The sequence below is a fragment of the Pantherophis guttatus genome, chromosome 14, assembly GCF_059756535.1.
Source record: "Pantherophis guttatus breed Tessera chromosome 14, ASM5975653v1, whole genome shotgun sequence".
Taxonomy (NCBI): Eukaryota; Metazoa; Chordata; class Lepidosauria; order Squamata; family Colubridae; genus Pantherophis; species Pantherophis guttatus.
Window position 1 is genome coordinate 4,704,696 of NC_142076.1, and position 17,134 is coordinate 4,721,829.

The 17,134-nt window shown below is 43.3% G+C and overlaps 1 protein-coding gene across 4 annotated transcripts in view; it reads left to right on the forward strand.

Moving 5' to 3' along the window:
• LMF1 (lipase maturation factor 1) overlaps positions 1–5,509 on the forward strand; it is a 227,315-nt gene extending 221,806 nt beyond the window's left edge. For all 4 annotated transcript variants that reach the window (XM_087878504.1, XM_087878506.1, XM_087878505.1 and 1 more), the window contains one exon: positions 3,311–5,509. In XM_087878504.1, the coding sequence (XP_087734630.1) occupies positions 3,311–3,485 (175 nt within the window). In that variant the 3' untranslated portion in view covers positions 3,486–5,509. The remainder of the gene's footprint in view (positions 1–3,310) is intronic.
• Positions 5,510–17,134: the final 11,625 nt, after the last annotated feature.

A 17,134-nucleotide genomic window follows, 5' to 3' on the forward strand; every position in this document is an offset into this window, starting at 1 on the left:
ATCGAACTCACAACCTCCTGATTCTTCTTCCTCTTCCTCCTCCTCCTCCTCCTCCTCCTCCTTCTTTCAGATTGGGTGAGACCTGGCTCAAAAACAGTAACTGTGAGAGGGACATTGGAGTCCTAGGGGATGATCACTTGAATATGAGCCAGCGGTGTGGAGCAGCCACCAAAAAAGCTAATACAATCCTGGGCTGTATAAACAGAGGCATAGAATCACAATCATGTGAAGTATTAGTGCCGCTTTATAAAACCTTAGTAAGGCCACACCTGGAATACTGCAACCAATTTTGGTCACCATACTACAAAAAAGATGTTGAGACTTTGGAAAAAGTTCAGAGAAGAGCAACTAAGAGGATCAAAGGCCTGGAGACTAAACCATATGAAGAACAGTTACAGGATTTGGGTTTGGCTAATCTAAAGAAAAGAAGAATTAGGGGCGACATGAAAGCAGTATTCCAGTATTTGAGGGGCTGCCACAAAGAAGAGGGGGTCAAATTATTCTCCAAAGCACCAGAAGGCAAAACAAGAAACAATGGTTGGAAACCAATCAATGAGAGAAGCAACCTGGAATTAAGGAGAAACTTCCTAACAGTGAGGACAATTAACCAGTGGAACAGCTGGCCTCCAGAAATTGTGAGCACTCCATCACTGGAGGTTTTTAAGAAGAGTCTAGACAATCACTTGTCTGAAATAATATAGGTTTTCCTGCTTGAGCAGGGGGCTGGACTAGAAGACCTCCAAGGTCCCTTCCTATTCTATTCCAATTCTATTCTACTCTACTCTCTTCTCGTCTATCCTATCCTATCCTATTTCTATATTTTCTCCAGAGATGTCCACAGAAGTAAAAAAAAAAAAAAAAAGTCACAATACAGGTAGTTGAAGTTCTCAACCTATGACCATAATTGAGCCCAAAATTTCTGTTGTTAAGTGAGTTTTGCACCATTTTATTACCTTTCTTGCCACAGTTGTTAAGTGAGTCACTACAGTTGTTAAATTAGTAGCATGGTTGTTAAGTGAAACTGGCTTCCCTGTGGACTTTGCTTGTCAGAGATGCAAAAGGGGGACGACACTGCAACTGTCATAAATATGAGTCAGTTGCCAAGCGTCTGAATTTGATCACAATTTTCATGGGGATGTTGCAACAGTCATAAGCGTGAAAAGTGGTCATAACTCACTGTTTTAGTGTTGTTGTAACTTTGAGCAGTCACTAAACAAACTTTTCATAATTCAAGAACTACCTGCATTATCTCTAATTTGCCCCCACCATCTATGGGACAGGTCGAGTGGTGCGGTAGCCTAGAGGTGGAGCTCTCGCCACACAATCAGGAGGCTGTGAGTTCAATCCTAGGAAAAGGCAATTATTGGATTAGAATACAGGCATGGTTAGAGGAAATGTTGCACTAACGTATAGAGTAGTGATGGCTAACCTTTTTGCTGTCGCGTGCCCAAAGCAGGGAGAGTGTTGGGGGGGGGGGGGTTGCGTGCATGCATACCCAAATCCATAATTCAATGTGCCCCACCCCGCCCCCATGCATGCATGCACGAAACCCCACCCCACCCCCTCCCACCCCGCTTTTGGCATGCAATGGCACGGTGGGCCCAGTAGGCCCGTTTTTTGCTCTCCACAGGCTCCAGAGGCTTTCTAAGAGCCTGGGGAGGGCGAAAACGGCCTTCCCCACCCCCCTGGAGGCCCTCTGGAGGTCGGAAGCAGCCCGTTTTCTGACTTCCATTGGGACCGGAAGGCCCCAAAATCAGCTAGCCGGCGCGCACATGCGCACTGGAGCTGAGCTAGCACAACGCTCGTGTGCCCACCAATATGGCTCCGCGTGCCAGAGGTTCGCCATCACGGGTATAGAGTTAAAATCAGAGGCATTTTTATTGGGTATATTACCGGAGAAATATAGCAAGGAAGATACATATTTGATTATTTATATAATAACAGCGGCAAGAATTGTATTTTTACAAAAGTGGAAGACAGAAAAAATCCCATCAGAAGGGGAGGTAATAAAGAAAATTTTAGAATATGCAGAAATGAATAGGTTAACATTGAGAATAAAAGATAAAGAGGAATCAGTGTATTTCAAGACATGGGGATGGTTTTATGAATGGTTAGAAAAGAAATATGAATAAAAGATTATAGAGAAATAAATTAGATAAGGTATAAGTAAATGAGAGAGAAGACAAAAAAGAAATAGAAACCCAGAAGACACCTGTGTAAATGGAAAATGGAAAAGGGGGGTGGAAAAAGAAAGAACATGTTATTATATAAATGTACATTTATGATGATATGTGTGAATTTAGTAAAATGAAAAAGTAATTGAAAAGAAAGTAAAAATCGGGACTGCTTGAATACCACTTTGAAAAATACTAAATTGAAAATGAATGCAACAATGAAGAGAGAATGGAAAGGGATAGAGGAGAGGAGAGAGGAAGGAGAGAGAGGGAAAGAAGAAAGGGAAAAGGAGAGGAAGAAAGAGAGGGGAAACAAGAGTAGGAAAGAAGGTTAGAAGGGAGGAAGGTGTGGGGGAAAGGAAGGGGAAGGAGAGGAGGAGAAGGAGAGGAGGAAAGAAGAAAGTAGAAGAGTAGATGGAAGAAGGGAGGGAAAGGAAAGAGAGGAGAGGGAGAAGAAGAATTGTTGTAAAACAAGGGAGATGAAATGGTAGAAAAGCAACCCCGAATATACTTAAATTGTTTTAGGATGAAGATTTTATTAGTATGAAAGTTAAAAGAAAATATGTATGTTAGATAAGAAATTACATTTAAGATATAGTTATGAGGGGAAAAAATAAAAAACTTAAAAAAAATCCTAGGAAGAGGCAGCTATTTCTCTCTCTGGGCAAAATGAGAATATATCTGCTGAACAAAACTCTGCATTGGCGACAGGAAGGGCATACGGCCAGTAAACATTCTGTTAGCTCCATTCAGTTGCCCAGACTCCACCCCGCAAGGGATTATGGGGTCATTAAAAGAAGATGATCTACGGGGCAGGGCAGGTTGAATTGTTCCTCCAAGGACCGATCCTGTAAAAGCAGAGAGCCCGGTATGTCTTGCCCTGTTTGGCACCAATTGCTGGAGAAAATAGAGTTTGCTGTGTTTTGCTGAAGGAGGAACTCCCTAAGTGGCTCAGTGGCTAAGACGCTGAGCTTGTCGATCAGAAAGGTTGGTGGTTCGAATCCCTCGTATAGGTCTCCTGCGTGAGCAGAGGGGGTTGGACTAGATGACCTCCAAGGTCCCTTCCATCTCTGTTACTCTTATGGCGGAAGAGGAGCAGACTGTGGTTCTCATTGCAACGTCTCTGCTTCTTGCAGGTGGGTTCGGGGAGAGCATTTCAGGTACAAGTTCAGCCGGCCAGGTGGACAGCACGCCCGGCAGCAGAAATGGTGGATCCGTAAGAGGCTTGGACCTTACTTCCCACCCGTCAACCTTAAAGGACTGAAGAAGTTTTTCAAGGCTCGAAACTGGCCGGACCCAAAGCAGAATTGAGCCAACCCCGCTGGAGATCCAGAATAACACACACACACACACACACATTTTGTCTTCGGCTTCCTCCTTTGGGTTGTGTGAATTCTCTTCTCTGTTCTCGATACTTCACAGCAGGGCAATCCCCAGCACTCTCTAAAGCCCACCAGGCCAGGGATAAAAACATTGGGGTTTCTTTTCTACCTTTAGGGGAGTTGAGGCCAAAATGAATGCTCAGAGCATTACTTGGAAATGAATGGAAAAAATTGAAAATTGTGTCCATGAGTAGGTTCCAGCATCTCCTACCCCATTGATGGCTAACCTTTTTGCCATTGCGTGCCAGGAGTGGGCGGGTGGGAGGGTAGGTGGGACCGGAAGTTGGCAAACGGGCCATTTTCGGCCTCCGGAGGGTGAAGGCCGTTTTTGCCCTCCCCAGGCTCCTAGAAAGGCTCTGGAGGCTGCAGAGAGAGAAAAATGGGCCTTTCACACCACCCCCAGAGGTCCTCCAGAGGCAGGAAACAGCCTGTTTCCCTACTTCTGGTGGGCCCAGAAGACCCGAAAATCAACTGGTGTGCCGGAGCTGAGCTTGCGTGCTGACCGATATGGCTACATGTGCTACCTGTGGCACGCATGCCATAGGTTCACCTTCATGGTCCTACCTTCTGGATTAGCCTAACAGAAGGGACCACCTTTCCAAAGATCAACCAGGTGTAGACACACAAAATGCAATAACTAGATGTGTCAACAAGCCCTGAATGTTAGCAAAATTAGCAAGATAAAGGGAGGTAACCTTTGTGATGAGAGGGAGAGCGGGTCGTTCAGAAGATGGAGGATTTTTCTTTAAAAAGGCATGGAATTAATCTGACATCTGTCTAGGGCGGTTGAATGTTTCATTTGAGAGCTGGGGTAAATTACACACTGAAATTGTCATCTTAGACGTACCGTTTAAATGAAAGTAAGTGCTGTCCAAGACCCAACAACTTATTCCCCTCTTACCAACTTTTGGAAGAATGAGATCCTGCCCCCCCCCCCCACCTTATAAAAATTAGGTTGCAGAAACCTGGCTTCAGGGATCCCCAAGGCCGTTGGTTCAACAGGTTTCTGCCTGAAGTCAGCTTCAGTAGGTCAGTGAAAAGCCATCATCAAACCCTTCATACAAAGTCGTAGATGCAAAATTGAAATTCAATGCAAAAAAAGCTAAAACCTCATGAGATTTCACGGGGTTGCGCTAAAGGTCTAGTGAGGTGTTGCTCAGGGATTTTGGCCAAGCTACTTTGCACACAGTGACAAGAGAAATTTAAAAATCCTGTTAAGGTAGACTTTAATTTCATTTTTAGGTCCTTGAGCGCCACCTAGTGTTGGTTTGGTTATTATATCAGTAGGACAGTAATTACTATTAGGAGGGTGAGGAAATATTTCTTCTCTGCCCCCTCCTTTCCTTCTCTTATTTTTTCCCTCTTGATACCTTTCCTCTCTTTCTCCAGAACAGCCTCTGGGGAAGCGAGGCAGCTCCCACCAAAATCCTGAATCGATCCCTTGCAAAAGGCAACTTAAACTCCAGTTGAGGGCTGCTGGTTGACCAATGAATGTTTGGTTTGTGAGTACGTTTTGCCCACAACCCACTGGGGGAATTTGTTAATATTTTTATTTGGCATCTGCTTATATTTGAGCATAATACAAGACCAATTCTTGGGAAACTTAAGACAAACCAACTTTTTTAAAAAATTATTCATTCAAGAACAGGCAGCATTAAAATAAAATACACCCTCTTAATGTCCAGAGTTCAAATTCACAGAAAATGCTTTTTAAAAACCTTGTACTTTTAACTTACTGCCCACCAGTAGTCAAAATTAGAAGGAATTTGTCCCAAGAACTATATACATTCTACCTATTATGTATTTGTAGATCTAATGGGGTATCTGGTTCTCCTTACAAGGGGATTAATAGAACACAAGGACCAATCCCACGTAAAATCTTCCTATCCAGAAAACCTGTTTCCCATGAAAAAAAAAAGTTATTCTTTTCTAATAAAATTTCCTTCTGATTAATACACCGTAAACTTTATTAAACTGAAAACAAGCGAGAAGGTCAGCTCTGTAAGACATCTAATTAAAGCTATTTGTCTTCATTGCTTCATTGAAATTGCAGGCAGGAAATTCTATCTACAGGAATGAAGAAGAATGGATGGCAATTAATTGGCCAGTGACTTCTGATCCACGCAACTTCCAACTTCAAGAGAATTAAATCCACGAAGACATTCTCCTTTATAGTCCTGTTTGTGAGGGGTTATTTTTACATTAAAAATGAAGGGTGGTCTCCTCCTCCTCCTTCCCCCAGCCCCCTCCTCCCATGCCAGGGTCCACTTAAAGGGCCTTTTGTTTGATTCCTCATTTTGCTAATTCGGTGTTCATTCCATAGAGCCATTTTCAGATCATGTCACTCCAGAGCAGGGTTTTTCCAGCTGGAATAGTCAAAAGGAAATGCTGTTGGATCAAACATTTCCAAATGTCCCAAGGTCCTATCTGCGGTGTTTGTGGGGAGGGGGAGTGTTGATGGGTGAGTGGGCAGAATCTAGCACAAGGATCTGGAGAAAGTACTCCGTCAACAGAGATGCCCTGAAATTATTCAAGTTGGGAAGGCTAAACGTGAATGTTTCCTCTGCTGCAACTTGGCCCAAATTAAGCAAGTTGTATTTTCATACTTTTGCTCATCTTTCCTTTCCTCTCTGTAAATTTAAGCTAGTGCAATAATCTAAGGATCTCATCCATGGAAGAACAGATTTTGGCCACCCAACCAAACAGAGGAAGTAGATGAACTTTTTGCTAGTCAGCTAACTAAGGTATGTAAGAAGCACATCACAATAGTAATGGGGGATTTTAACTACCCTGACATCAACTGGGAGACAAACTCTGCACCAAGTGGAAGATCCAACAGGCTCCTAACAAACCTAGCAGACAACTTTGTTTCCCAAAAAGTAGAGAAGGGAACAAGGGGATCAGCTATATTGGACTTAATTCTCACTAACAGAGATGAAATGATAGACGGTGTTGAAGCTACAGGAACTTTGGGGACAAATGATCACGCAGTATTGGAATTCAACATTATGTAAACACAGGTAGTAGAACAAAGTCAAACTAGAGTCTTGGACTTTAAGAGAGCTAACTTCAATAAATTTAGAGAGAGCTTGAGAAGGATTCCATGGATGAGAATCCTCAAGGGGAAAACAACTTAAGAAGCTTGGGAAATTTTGAAAAGTGAGATGATAAAAGCCCAGTCTAGCACAATACCAATGAAGAAGAAAAATAATAGATCTCAAAAGAATCCAGCATGGCTTCATAAAGAACTCTCTAACAAATTGAAAGACAAAAAGGACTAGTATAAAAAGTGGAAAGGGGGGCAAATAACTAAGGCAGAATATCAGCAAATAGCTTGAGCCTGTAAAGATGAAGTGAGGAAAGCTAAGGCTCACAATGAACAAAGGCTTGCGACTAAAGTAAAAAATAACAAAAAAAAACTTCTTCCAACATATTAAAAACAAAAAAAAAGTCAAGGAAACAATTGGCCCATTGCTGGGAGAAAGTGGCAAGAAGTTGAAAGTGGCAAGAAGGGAGAAAGTAGAACTACTTAACTCATTTTTTGCATCTGTCTACACAAAAGGAAAAAACAGTCCAACCTATCAAAAACAGCACCATAAAAAACAGATTAGGAACACAAGTTAAAATAAGGAAGAAAATGGTAAATTAACACCTGTCTACCCTAGATGAGTTCAAATCACCAGGACCGGATGGATTACACCCCAAGGTTCTGAAGGAACTGGCAGACAAGATCTCAAAACCACTGAACTATATTTTTCAAAGATCCTGGATCACGGGAACTGCCAGAGGATTGGAAAAGAGCTGATGTAGTTCCCATCTTCAAAAAAGGAAAAAAAAATAGATCCAGGAAACTACAGACCTATCCGCCTGACCTCAATACCAGGGAATGTTCTGGAAAAGATAATCAAACAACGAATCACTGAACACCTAGAAGCAAACCAAGTAATAACCAAAAGCCAACATGGGTTTGTCAAAAACAGATCTAATCTTATTGCATTCTTTGACAAAGTGACAAAATTAGTGGACCAGAGGAATGCTGTCGATATAATTTACTTGGACTTTAGTAAAGCATTTGATAAAGTAGACCATAACCTACTACTAAATAAAGTAGAAAAATGTGGGTTAGACAGCATCACCACCAGATGGATTCGTAACTGGCTGACCAACTGCACTCAACGTGTAGTCCTCAATGGAACTGCATCTACATGGAGGGAAGTATGCAGTGGAGTACCCCAGGGCTCTGTTTTAGGCCCAGTGCTCTTCAACATCTTCATCAATGACTTGGATGGGGAACTCATCAAATTTGCAGATGACACCAAGCTGGCAGGAATAGCTAATACTCCAGAAGATAGACTCAAGATACAGAAGGATCTTGACAAACTTGAACATTGGGCGCTATCTAACAAAATGAAATTCAACAATGAAAAAAGCAAGGTTCTACATTTAGGGAAGAAAAACAAAACGCCACAGGTACCGTATATGTGGTACCTTGCTCAATAGTAGTAACTGTAAGAGGGATCTTGGAGTCCTAGTGGACAACCATTTAAATATGAGCCAGCAGTGTGCAACAGCTGCCAAAAAAGCCAACACAGTTCTGGGCTGCATAAACAGAGGAATAGAATCAAGATCACGTGAAGTGTTAATACCACTTTATAATGCCTTGGTAAGGCCACAATTGGAATATTGCATTCAGTTTTGGTCACCACGATGAAAAAAAGATGTTGAGACTCTAGAAAGTGCAGAGAAGATCAACAAAGATGATTAGGGGACTGGAGGCTAAAACATAGGAAGAACGGTTGCAGGAACTGGGTATGTCTGGTTTGATGAAGAGAAGGAGTAGGGGAGATATGATAGCAGTGTTCCAATATCTCAGGGGTTGCCACAAAGAAGAGGGAGTCAAACTATTATTCAAAGCACCTGAAGACAGGACAAGAAGCAATGGGTGGAAACTAATCAAGGAGAGAAGCAATTTAGAACTAAGGAGAAATTTCCTGACAGAACAATTAATAAGTGGAACAATTCCCTGCAGACGTTGTGAATTCCCCAACACTGGAAATTTTTAAGAAGATGTTGGATAACCATTTGTCTGAAGTGGTGTAGGGTTTCCTGCCTGGGCAGGGGGTTGGACTAGAAGACCTCCAAGGTCCCTTCCAACTCTGTTATTCTATTCTATTCTAACAGAATTGGAAGGGACTTTGTAGGTCATCTAGTCCAACCCCCTGCCCAAGCAGAAGGAGACCCTACACCATTTCTGACAGATGGCAGCCCAGTCTCTTCTTGAAAGCTTCCAGTGATGAAGCTCTCACAACTTCCAAAGGCAACTTCTGTTCCATGGATTGATTGTTCTCACTGTCAGGAAATTCTTCCTTATTTCCAGGTTAAATCTCTCCTTGATTAGTTTCCATCCATTATTCCTTGTCTGGCCTTCGGCTGCCTTGGAGAATAGCTGGACCCCCTCCTCTCTGTGGCAGCCCCTCAAATATTGGAACACTGCTATCATGTCTTCCCTGGTCCTTCTCTTCACTAGACTAGCCATGCCCAATTCCTGCAACCGTTCATCGAATGTTTTAGCCTCCAGTCCCCTAATCATCCTGGTTTCTCTTCTTTGCACTTTTTCTAGAGTCTCAACATCTTTTTTTATAGTGTGGTGATCAAAATTGGATACAGCATTCTAGGGGTGGTCTTATTAAGGCTTTATAGAGTAGTATTAGTGCCTCACTTGATCTTGATGGTATCCATCTGTTAATGCATTTTAGGACTGCATTGAATTTTTTGGCTGCCGCCGCACACTGCTGGCTCATATTTAGCTGGTTGTCCACTAAGATTCCAGGATCCCTCTCACAGTTACTGCTATTAAGCCTGGTTTCACCCAGTCTATATGTGTAGTTTTGGTTTTTCTTGCCTAAGAAGTAGCAATCCTGGCCTCATCCCATATGCCCCATCACTCACTGCTGTTAATCCCCCTTCTTTTGATCCCATTGAGTCAGTTGTTGAGTGACTGGCATAGTCTCTGCAGTTTTCTCAGCATGATTTTGGAAGCAATTTGCCCTTGCTTCTGTCCTAGGGCAGAGAGAAAGAGAGTGACCGGCCCACCCAACTGGCTTCATGACTAAGGTGGGACTAGAGCTCACCGTCTCCTGGGTTTCTAGCTTGGTGCCTTAACAACTAGGCCAATCTGACTCTCAGTGGGGGCTTCTAAATCTAGTAAAATCAATAAGATTCTTCTAAAATTTATGTTACCGTACTAAGGAAATCCACTAAGCTACGCTCTTCGGCATTGCAGGAGACATCTCAATTGGCAAAACAAAACAAAAAAAGCTGGCTGGTGGATTCCTATAATATCGTTTGGAAATAACAGAATAATAGAAGGGACCTTGGAGGTCTTCCTGTCCAACCGCCTGATCAAGCAGGAGCTCTTATACCATTCCAGACAAGTGGCTGTCCACTCTCTTCTTAAAAGCCTCCAATGATGGAGCACCCACAACTTCTGGAGACAAGCCATTCCGCTGGTTAATGTTCTCACTATCAAGAAATTTCTCCTTGGTTCAGGGTTGCTTCTCTCCTTGCTTAGTTTCCATTCGTTGTTTCTTGTCCTGCCTTCAAGTGCTTTGGAGAATAGCTAATTGAGTTGTTGAAGGACAGCATACCCTCTGCCCATCTGTATTTATGCAATTTTGCAATAAGCAAAACCTAGCTAATAAATTACCCTCTTCTGGGTTCACACAATGCACCAAAGCCCGCATGTGTGAAATGTTTGGGTTTTAAGCTCCACACACTCAGTATATAACTAACCAAAATTCATATTTTGCAAATGCAGTCACTTGATCTGTACATGATCAAGCTACATGTGTTGTGTGAATACAATCAGTATGCAACACAACAGAACAGAACAAGGCTGGAAGGGACTTTGGAGGTCTTCTAGGCCAACCTTGCTCAAGCAGGAGAACCTATACCATTTTAGACAAGTGACTAGTCTAGATTTCTGGAGGCAAGCTGTTCCACTGCTTAATTGTCCTCACCAGTGTTGAAATCCAATTTTTTTTACTAATGTTTCTGTGGGCGTGACTTGGTGGGTGTGGCAGGAGAAGGATACTGCAAAATCCCCATTCCCTCCCCACTCCTGGGGAAGAGATATTGCAAAATCTCCATTCCCACCCCACTCTGGGCCAGCCAGAGGTGGTATTTGCCGATACTCCGAACTACTCAAAATTTCCACTACCGGTTCTCCAGAGCCTGCTGGATTTCACCCCTGGTCCTCATTGTTAGGAAGTTTCTCCTTAATTCCAGGTTGCTTCTCTCTTGGATTAGTTTCCATCCATTGTTTCTTATCTTGCCTTCTGGTGCTTTGGAGAATAATTTGCCCCCTTTTCTTTGTAGCAGCCCCTTAAGTACTGGAACACTGCTATCATGTTACCCCTAATTCTTTTCTTTAGACTAGCCAAACCCAAATCCTGCAGCCGTTCTTCAACTTCTAGACAACAAGACAGAAGTTTAACCTTGGCAGAAGCCTCAGTCCCATCTCATTCTCTGCGATATCCGGTAGGTCAGGAGCTCCAACCAGCCAGAGATCCGGGCAGGTAGGTCTCAGCAATGATCCCCAAGATAGCAACAAATATTTGGAGCAACACATCTATTTAGTTTCCTTTAAAAAAAAAATAATAATCAAAATAAATTAGCTAATTATTCTGGATAATTCATCTCGCAACCTAAACTTTAGCTGCACCCTAAAAGCTATCCCTGTGTTTTTCAGAAAGGTACAAAGTCTCTGTGGCCAGACACAGAAAGCACTTTCTTGGGGACACATACACACCCCGTGAAAACAAATCTCCACAAATTGCCTTATTCAGCCACTGTTTGCTGGGGTTTTGTCTTCTGCAGCTGTATTTCTAGCGCTTTATTGATTCTGGGGGGGGGGGGAAGCCCAGCGCAGCCCCTTGACTGCAGCTGCAATGGTATCATTAGGTATTAACATATTTGCATCTCAATGAGGCCCAGTTAATATTTAAAGGGACAGCTGCCGTGCCCTGTTTACGGGGGAAGAGGCCAGGGGTGGGTTTTTTTTCCCTTCTTTTTTTTTTTCAGAGAACATTTGCTACTGTTTTTCAAACGGTTCCCCACACATTTGCTTTTTAGTGCAACCAACTCCTGCTGCTGCCAAGAATAACTGGGGGGTGGGGAGAGAGTTATGAAACTCCCCCAGAGGAAAAACCAACTATAAAAGAATTATCAGTAACTTGGTTGTGTCCTCAGCTCTTTCAAAGTCAGCTTTGCAGCTGCATGGAAGAGTGGAGGGGAGGGAAAGAGAAGAAGAGACTGTGGCAAAACAGCAACTGAACAAGGCAGGCTGAGAAAATTCCAGGAGTTTGATCCAAAGATGGCCAGAGGTTAGCGGCAAGGAGATTTTAGACGATCCTCCGTTTTGCAAAACATCCCACACACCATTTTGCCCCCACATAACATGGTATGGGTCTAATTCAAAACCTAGGCTTCCTTTCCCCTTAGAATAGAACGTAGTTGGAAGGGACCTTGGAGGTCCTCTGGTCTAACCCGCTCCTCAAGCAGGAGACCCTGTATCATCTCAGATAAGTGACTGTCCAGTCTCTTCTTAAAAACCTCCAGTGATGGACCACTCACAACTCCTGGTGGCAAGTTGTTCCACTGGTCAATTTTTTTAGAAAGAGCCTGTAGTACAGTGGACTAAAGCCCTGTTATTAACATCTGCTGCTTGCAATTTCTGCAAGTTCAAATCTCACTAGGCTCAAGGTTGACTCAGCCTTCCATCCTTTCAAAGGTAGGTGAAATGAGGACCCAGATTGTGGGGGCAATAAGCTGACTTTATATAAATATACAAAAGTATGAAGGCTATTGCATTGTAAGCCGCCCTGAGTCTCCGGAGAAGGGCGGCATATAAATTAAAGCAAAAAAAAAAAAAAAATTGTCCTCCCTGTTAGGAAGTTTCTCCTTAATTCCAGGTTGCTTCTCTCTTTGATTAGTTTCCAACCATTCATTCCTGTCTTGCCTTTTGCTGCTTTGGACAATAATTTGACCCCCTTTTCTTTGTGGCAGACCCTCAAGTACTGGAACACTGCTATCATGTCACCCCTAATTCTTTTCTTTAGATTAGCCAAACCCAAATCCTGCAGCGCCTCCAATACTGGAGTGCTGCAATGGTCATAAGCGTGAAAAATGGTCGTAAGTCACTTTTTTTCAGTGCCGTTGTAACTTTGAACAGTCACTAAATGAACTGTCATAAGTCGGGGACTACCTGCACACTCATTGTTAGGAAGTGACGAGGATGGAGTCTGGAACCGTTCTATGTCTACAACTATAAGAAGATGAGCTATCCGTTTTGCTGAAAAGGGAAAGATAAGCCAAATTCTGGAGCCTGGATAGCTCTGCAGACTAAGCACTGTAATTTAACACCAGCTGTCTGCAATTACTGTAAGTTCGAATCTCGCCAGGCTCAAGGTTGACTCAGCCTTCCATCCTTTCTAAGGTAGGTAAATTGAGGACCCAGTTGTGGGGGCAATAAGCTGACTTTGTATAAATATACAAAAGTATGAAGGCTATTGCTTAACGCATTGTAAACCGCCCTGAGTCTCCAGAGAAGGGTGGCATATAAATCAAATTTTAAAAAAAAAATAAAAAAATTCAGTGACCTGTAGAGTTTCCCCACCACCACCACCAGAAGAATGGCAAAAGTTGATGTTTTTCTCCTTTTAAAATCTCCCCAAGCGCAGTTAAAAAAAACCATCTGCCAGATACAACTTCAAGCTCCTGGAATGTACACTATTTGGGAGGTTGTTTGCCAGGCAGACACGACCGGAAGCAAACTGGGATGAAATCACTTTCCAAAGGAAAAAAAAAAATCAGAAGGTTCGATACCCTTGCTAAAACAAACAAACAAACCAGAGGGAAAGGACCCCCCCCCCCGGCTGTATCCCAGGAGCCTCGTCCCACCACCCTTTATACCCTCGAGGGTTAATGCACGATGGGAGGAAGGAACAGCCCCAACCGCTCTCCCTGAATCTTGGAAAGCTTTGCCACGAGGACAGCTGCACCGTCACCTGTCACTGCAGCTGTGCCCGACACTTTGAACCCAGCCGAGTTAAAAAAACAACATTGCGCAGGCTTGTGCTTAGAATTTGGATCCCTCTTCTTCTTTCCCCCCCACCACTCAAATGGCCACCAGCTCTTGGCATGTGCCCACCCTGGCTGTGCTATGAAGGCAGCTTCTGGAGCCCAATGTGCATGCCCATCTCACAAAGGGGCATTTGTGTCCCGGGAATCTATGGGGCAGGAACTGGGCCTGGCTAGTCTAGTGAAGAGAAGGACCAGGGGAGACATGATAGCAGTGGTCCAGGATTTGAAGGGCTGCCACAGAAGGGAGGGGGGTCACGCTATTTTCCAAAGCACCAGAAGGCCAGACAAGGTATAATGGATGGAAACTGATCAAGTAAGGTACTAATACCACTCTATAAAGCCTTAGTAAGACCACACCTAGAGTACTGCATCGAGTTTTGGTCACCACACTATAAAAAAGATGTTGAGATTCTAGAATGATTAGGGGGCTGGAGGATAAAACATACAATGAACGGTTGCAGAAACTGGGCATTGCTAGTCTCATGAAGAGAAGGCCCAGGGGCGACATGATAGCAGTCTTCCAATATTTGTGGGGTTGTCAGAGAAAGGAAGGGGTCCACCTATTTTCCAAAGCACCTGAAGGCCAGACAAGGAATCATGGATGGAAACTGAACAAGGAGAGATTCAATCTAGAAATAAGGAAGAATTTTCTGACAGAGAGCAATCAACCGATGGAACAGAAGTTGCCTTCAGAAGTTGTGGGGGGCTTCATCACTGGAAGCTTTCAAGATGAGACTAGGCTGCCATCTGTCAGAAATGGTGCAGGGTCTCCTGCTTGGGCAGGGGGTTGGGTTGGTCCAGTATTCAAAAGATCCTCTGCTTCCCCTGGCCCAGGGTACAATTTGGAGAGCAGCTCCTTAAACCTGAGAGCCAGGCCTTCTCTTGGCTCTTTTTTTTTTTTTATAAAGACAGTTGCAAATTTTCTTACTCCCATTTAAAATGTCCCAAAGGTGCTTTTTCAGAAAGCAACTGGACTTTCTTGTTTTTCTTTGAAGACGTTTCGCTTCTCATCCAAGAAGCTTCTTCAACTCTGACAGGATGGTGGGGAACGGAAGGATTGATATTCCTTGCAGACAGCTGCATCCTTTTAGAGGGTCCTTGAAGCACTTGGAGATTAATCTGTGTCCTCAGGGTCTCCTGAGTAGTTCTCCTGGTTTATGTAGTCTGCAATTTTTCCTCTGGAAATCCATCCCTATTCCCACACCACTCCAAGGGTGTTCATCCCAAATTGCCTTAGCTAAAAGTCCGTAGAGATTCTCAGTCATCCAGGTCCTGGTTGTCCCAAAGGTGCTTTTTCAGGAGGCAACTGGACTTGCTTGTTTTTTCTTTTGAAGACATTTCGCTTCTCATCCAAGAAGCTTCTTCAGCTCTGGATGACTGAGAATCCATTTAACAGTCCCATTTAAAATGTTCGTCATCCTGACAAAAGCACAGCAGGCAAGCCCTGGACTCCTAAGAACAGCCCTGCTCCAAATCCTTTGAACATCAGACCGAATCTGAGCACGGAGAACTGGTTATAGAAGTCCTTTTGCCACGAGATGCCTTGTTGACTGACCTCATGGCTGGAGCCTTTATCTGTTTCTGATCCTTAAAGGAAAGTTAGAGACGCATATGGCAAAGAAATCTAGAATGAGGCCATTTGCAACAGAAAATAGCTGAGAACCCCAACATACATGGGAGGGCTTTTGCTGGCTAACACTACGTTGCGCCTGGGATGGGGATGAAGAATTTTCAGCTTCAAAAAGCCAAAAGCTTTTTAATTTCTTCCCCATTAACACAGTCAGGCAAAGACCCTTTTAGCCCAGTGTCTGCTTCTCAAGAAATTCCCCTGGGGAGGACATTTCCGTGAGATTACATCACCCAAAGTGCTGATTTTACTGTCTAGGAATCTAGAATAAAAAATCTCTTCCCCCCCCCACTCATTTACTGGCTGGTGCAACATGTTCTTTTAAATGCAGCTTGAAGAAAAGAAGCAGAGGTTGAGGTGGCTTGGAGAAGGCTGTAGTTCAGAGCCTTTGAACCTCTTGGCCGTAACTCAATTACTGACGAACTGCTGTTATGTCAATGACTATTTAGAGAGAATGCAACCATTAGTAGAAGAAACTCAGGAAGCTCAAACTGCCCAAGGAGCTGCTGATCCAGTTCTACAGAGGAATGATTTGAGTCTGTCATCTGCACCTCTATAACTGTCTGGTTTGGCTCCGCAACCCAACAAGACAGACACAGACTTCAGAGGATCATTAGAACTGCAGAAAAAACCATGGCTACCAACCTGCCTTCCATTGAGGACCTGTATGCTGCAGGAGTCAAAAAGAGGGCTGTGAAAATATTTACGGACCCCTCGCATCCTGGACATAAATTGCTTCAACTCCTACCCTCAAAACAACGCTATAGAGCACTGCACACCAGAACAACTAGACACAAGGACAGTTTTTTCCCGAACGCCATCACTCTGCTAAACAAATAATTCCCTCAACACTGTCAAGCTATTTACTAAGTCTGCTCTATTATTAATCTTCTCATCGTTCCCACCGCCCATCTCCTCCCACTTACGACTGTATGACTGTAACCTTGTTGCTGGTATCCTTAACGATTTATACCGATTGTTTCCTAGTATGATTCAATTGCTTATTTGTACCCTATGACCAGGGGTGAAATCTACTTACCTTCCCCACCATTTCGGAAGTGCATGCGCCGCATGCGTACACATGGACCCTCTGCGTATGCGCAGAGGGTAAAAAACAGGTTACTTCCTGATTAAAACCAGGAATAGAATAGAACAGAACAGAACAGAACAGAACAGAATAGAATAGAATAGAATAGAATAGAATTTTTTATTGGCCAAGTGTGATTGGACACACAAGGAATTTGTCTTGGTGCATATGCTCTCAGTGAACATAAAAGAAAAGATACATTCATCAAGAATCATAAGGTACAACACTTAATGATAGTCATAGGGAACAAATAAGCAATCAGGAAACAATATCAATCTAAATCGTAAGGATACAAGCAACAAAGTTACAGTCATATGGAAGGAGATGGGTGGTGGGAACGATGAGAAGATTAATAGTAGTATTAATTAACGATGACCGGGCGGGTGGGCGGAGCCTCGCACTGCCGTCGCTACCGGTTCTCCGAACCACCCGCCGCCATTGCTACTGGTTCAACTGAACCGGTCTGAACTGGTAGCATGTCACCCCTTGTACCTTATGATTCTTGACGAATGTATCTTGCCTTTTTATGTACACTGAAAGCATATGCACCAAAGACAAATTCCTTGTGTGTCCAATCACACTTGGTCAATAAAGAATTCTAATAAAGAATCCTAAGAAGATAGATCTCTCCCTCCAGGACTTACAATCTATGAAACATTTCTTATTGTTTTATGTCAGCTTGACTGCAATTATGCACCTGGTTCATTTATGATATGTATTG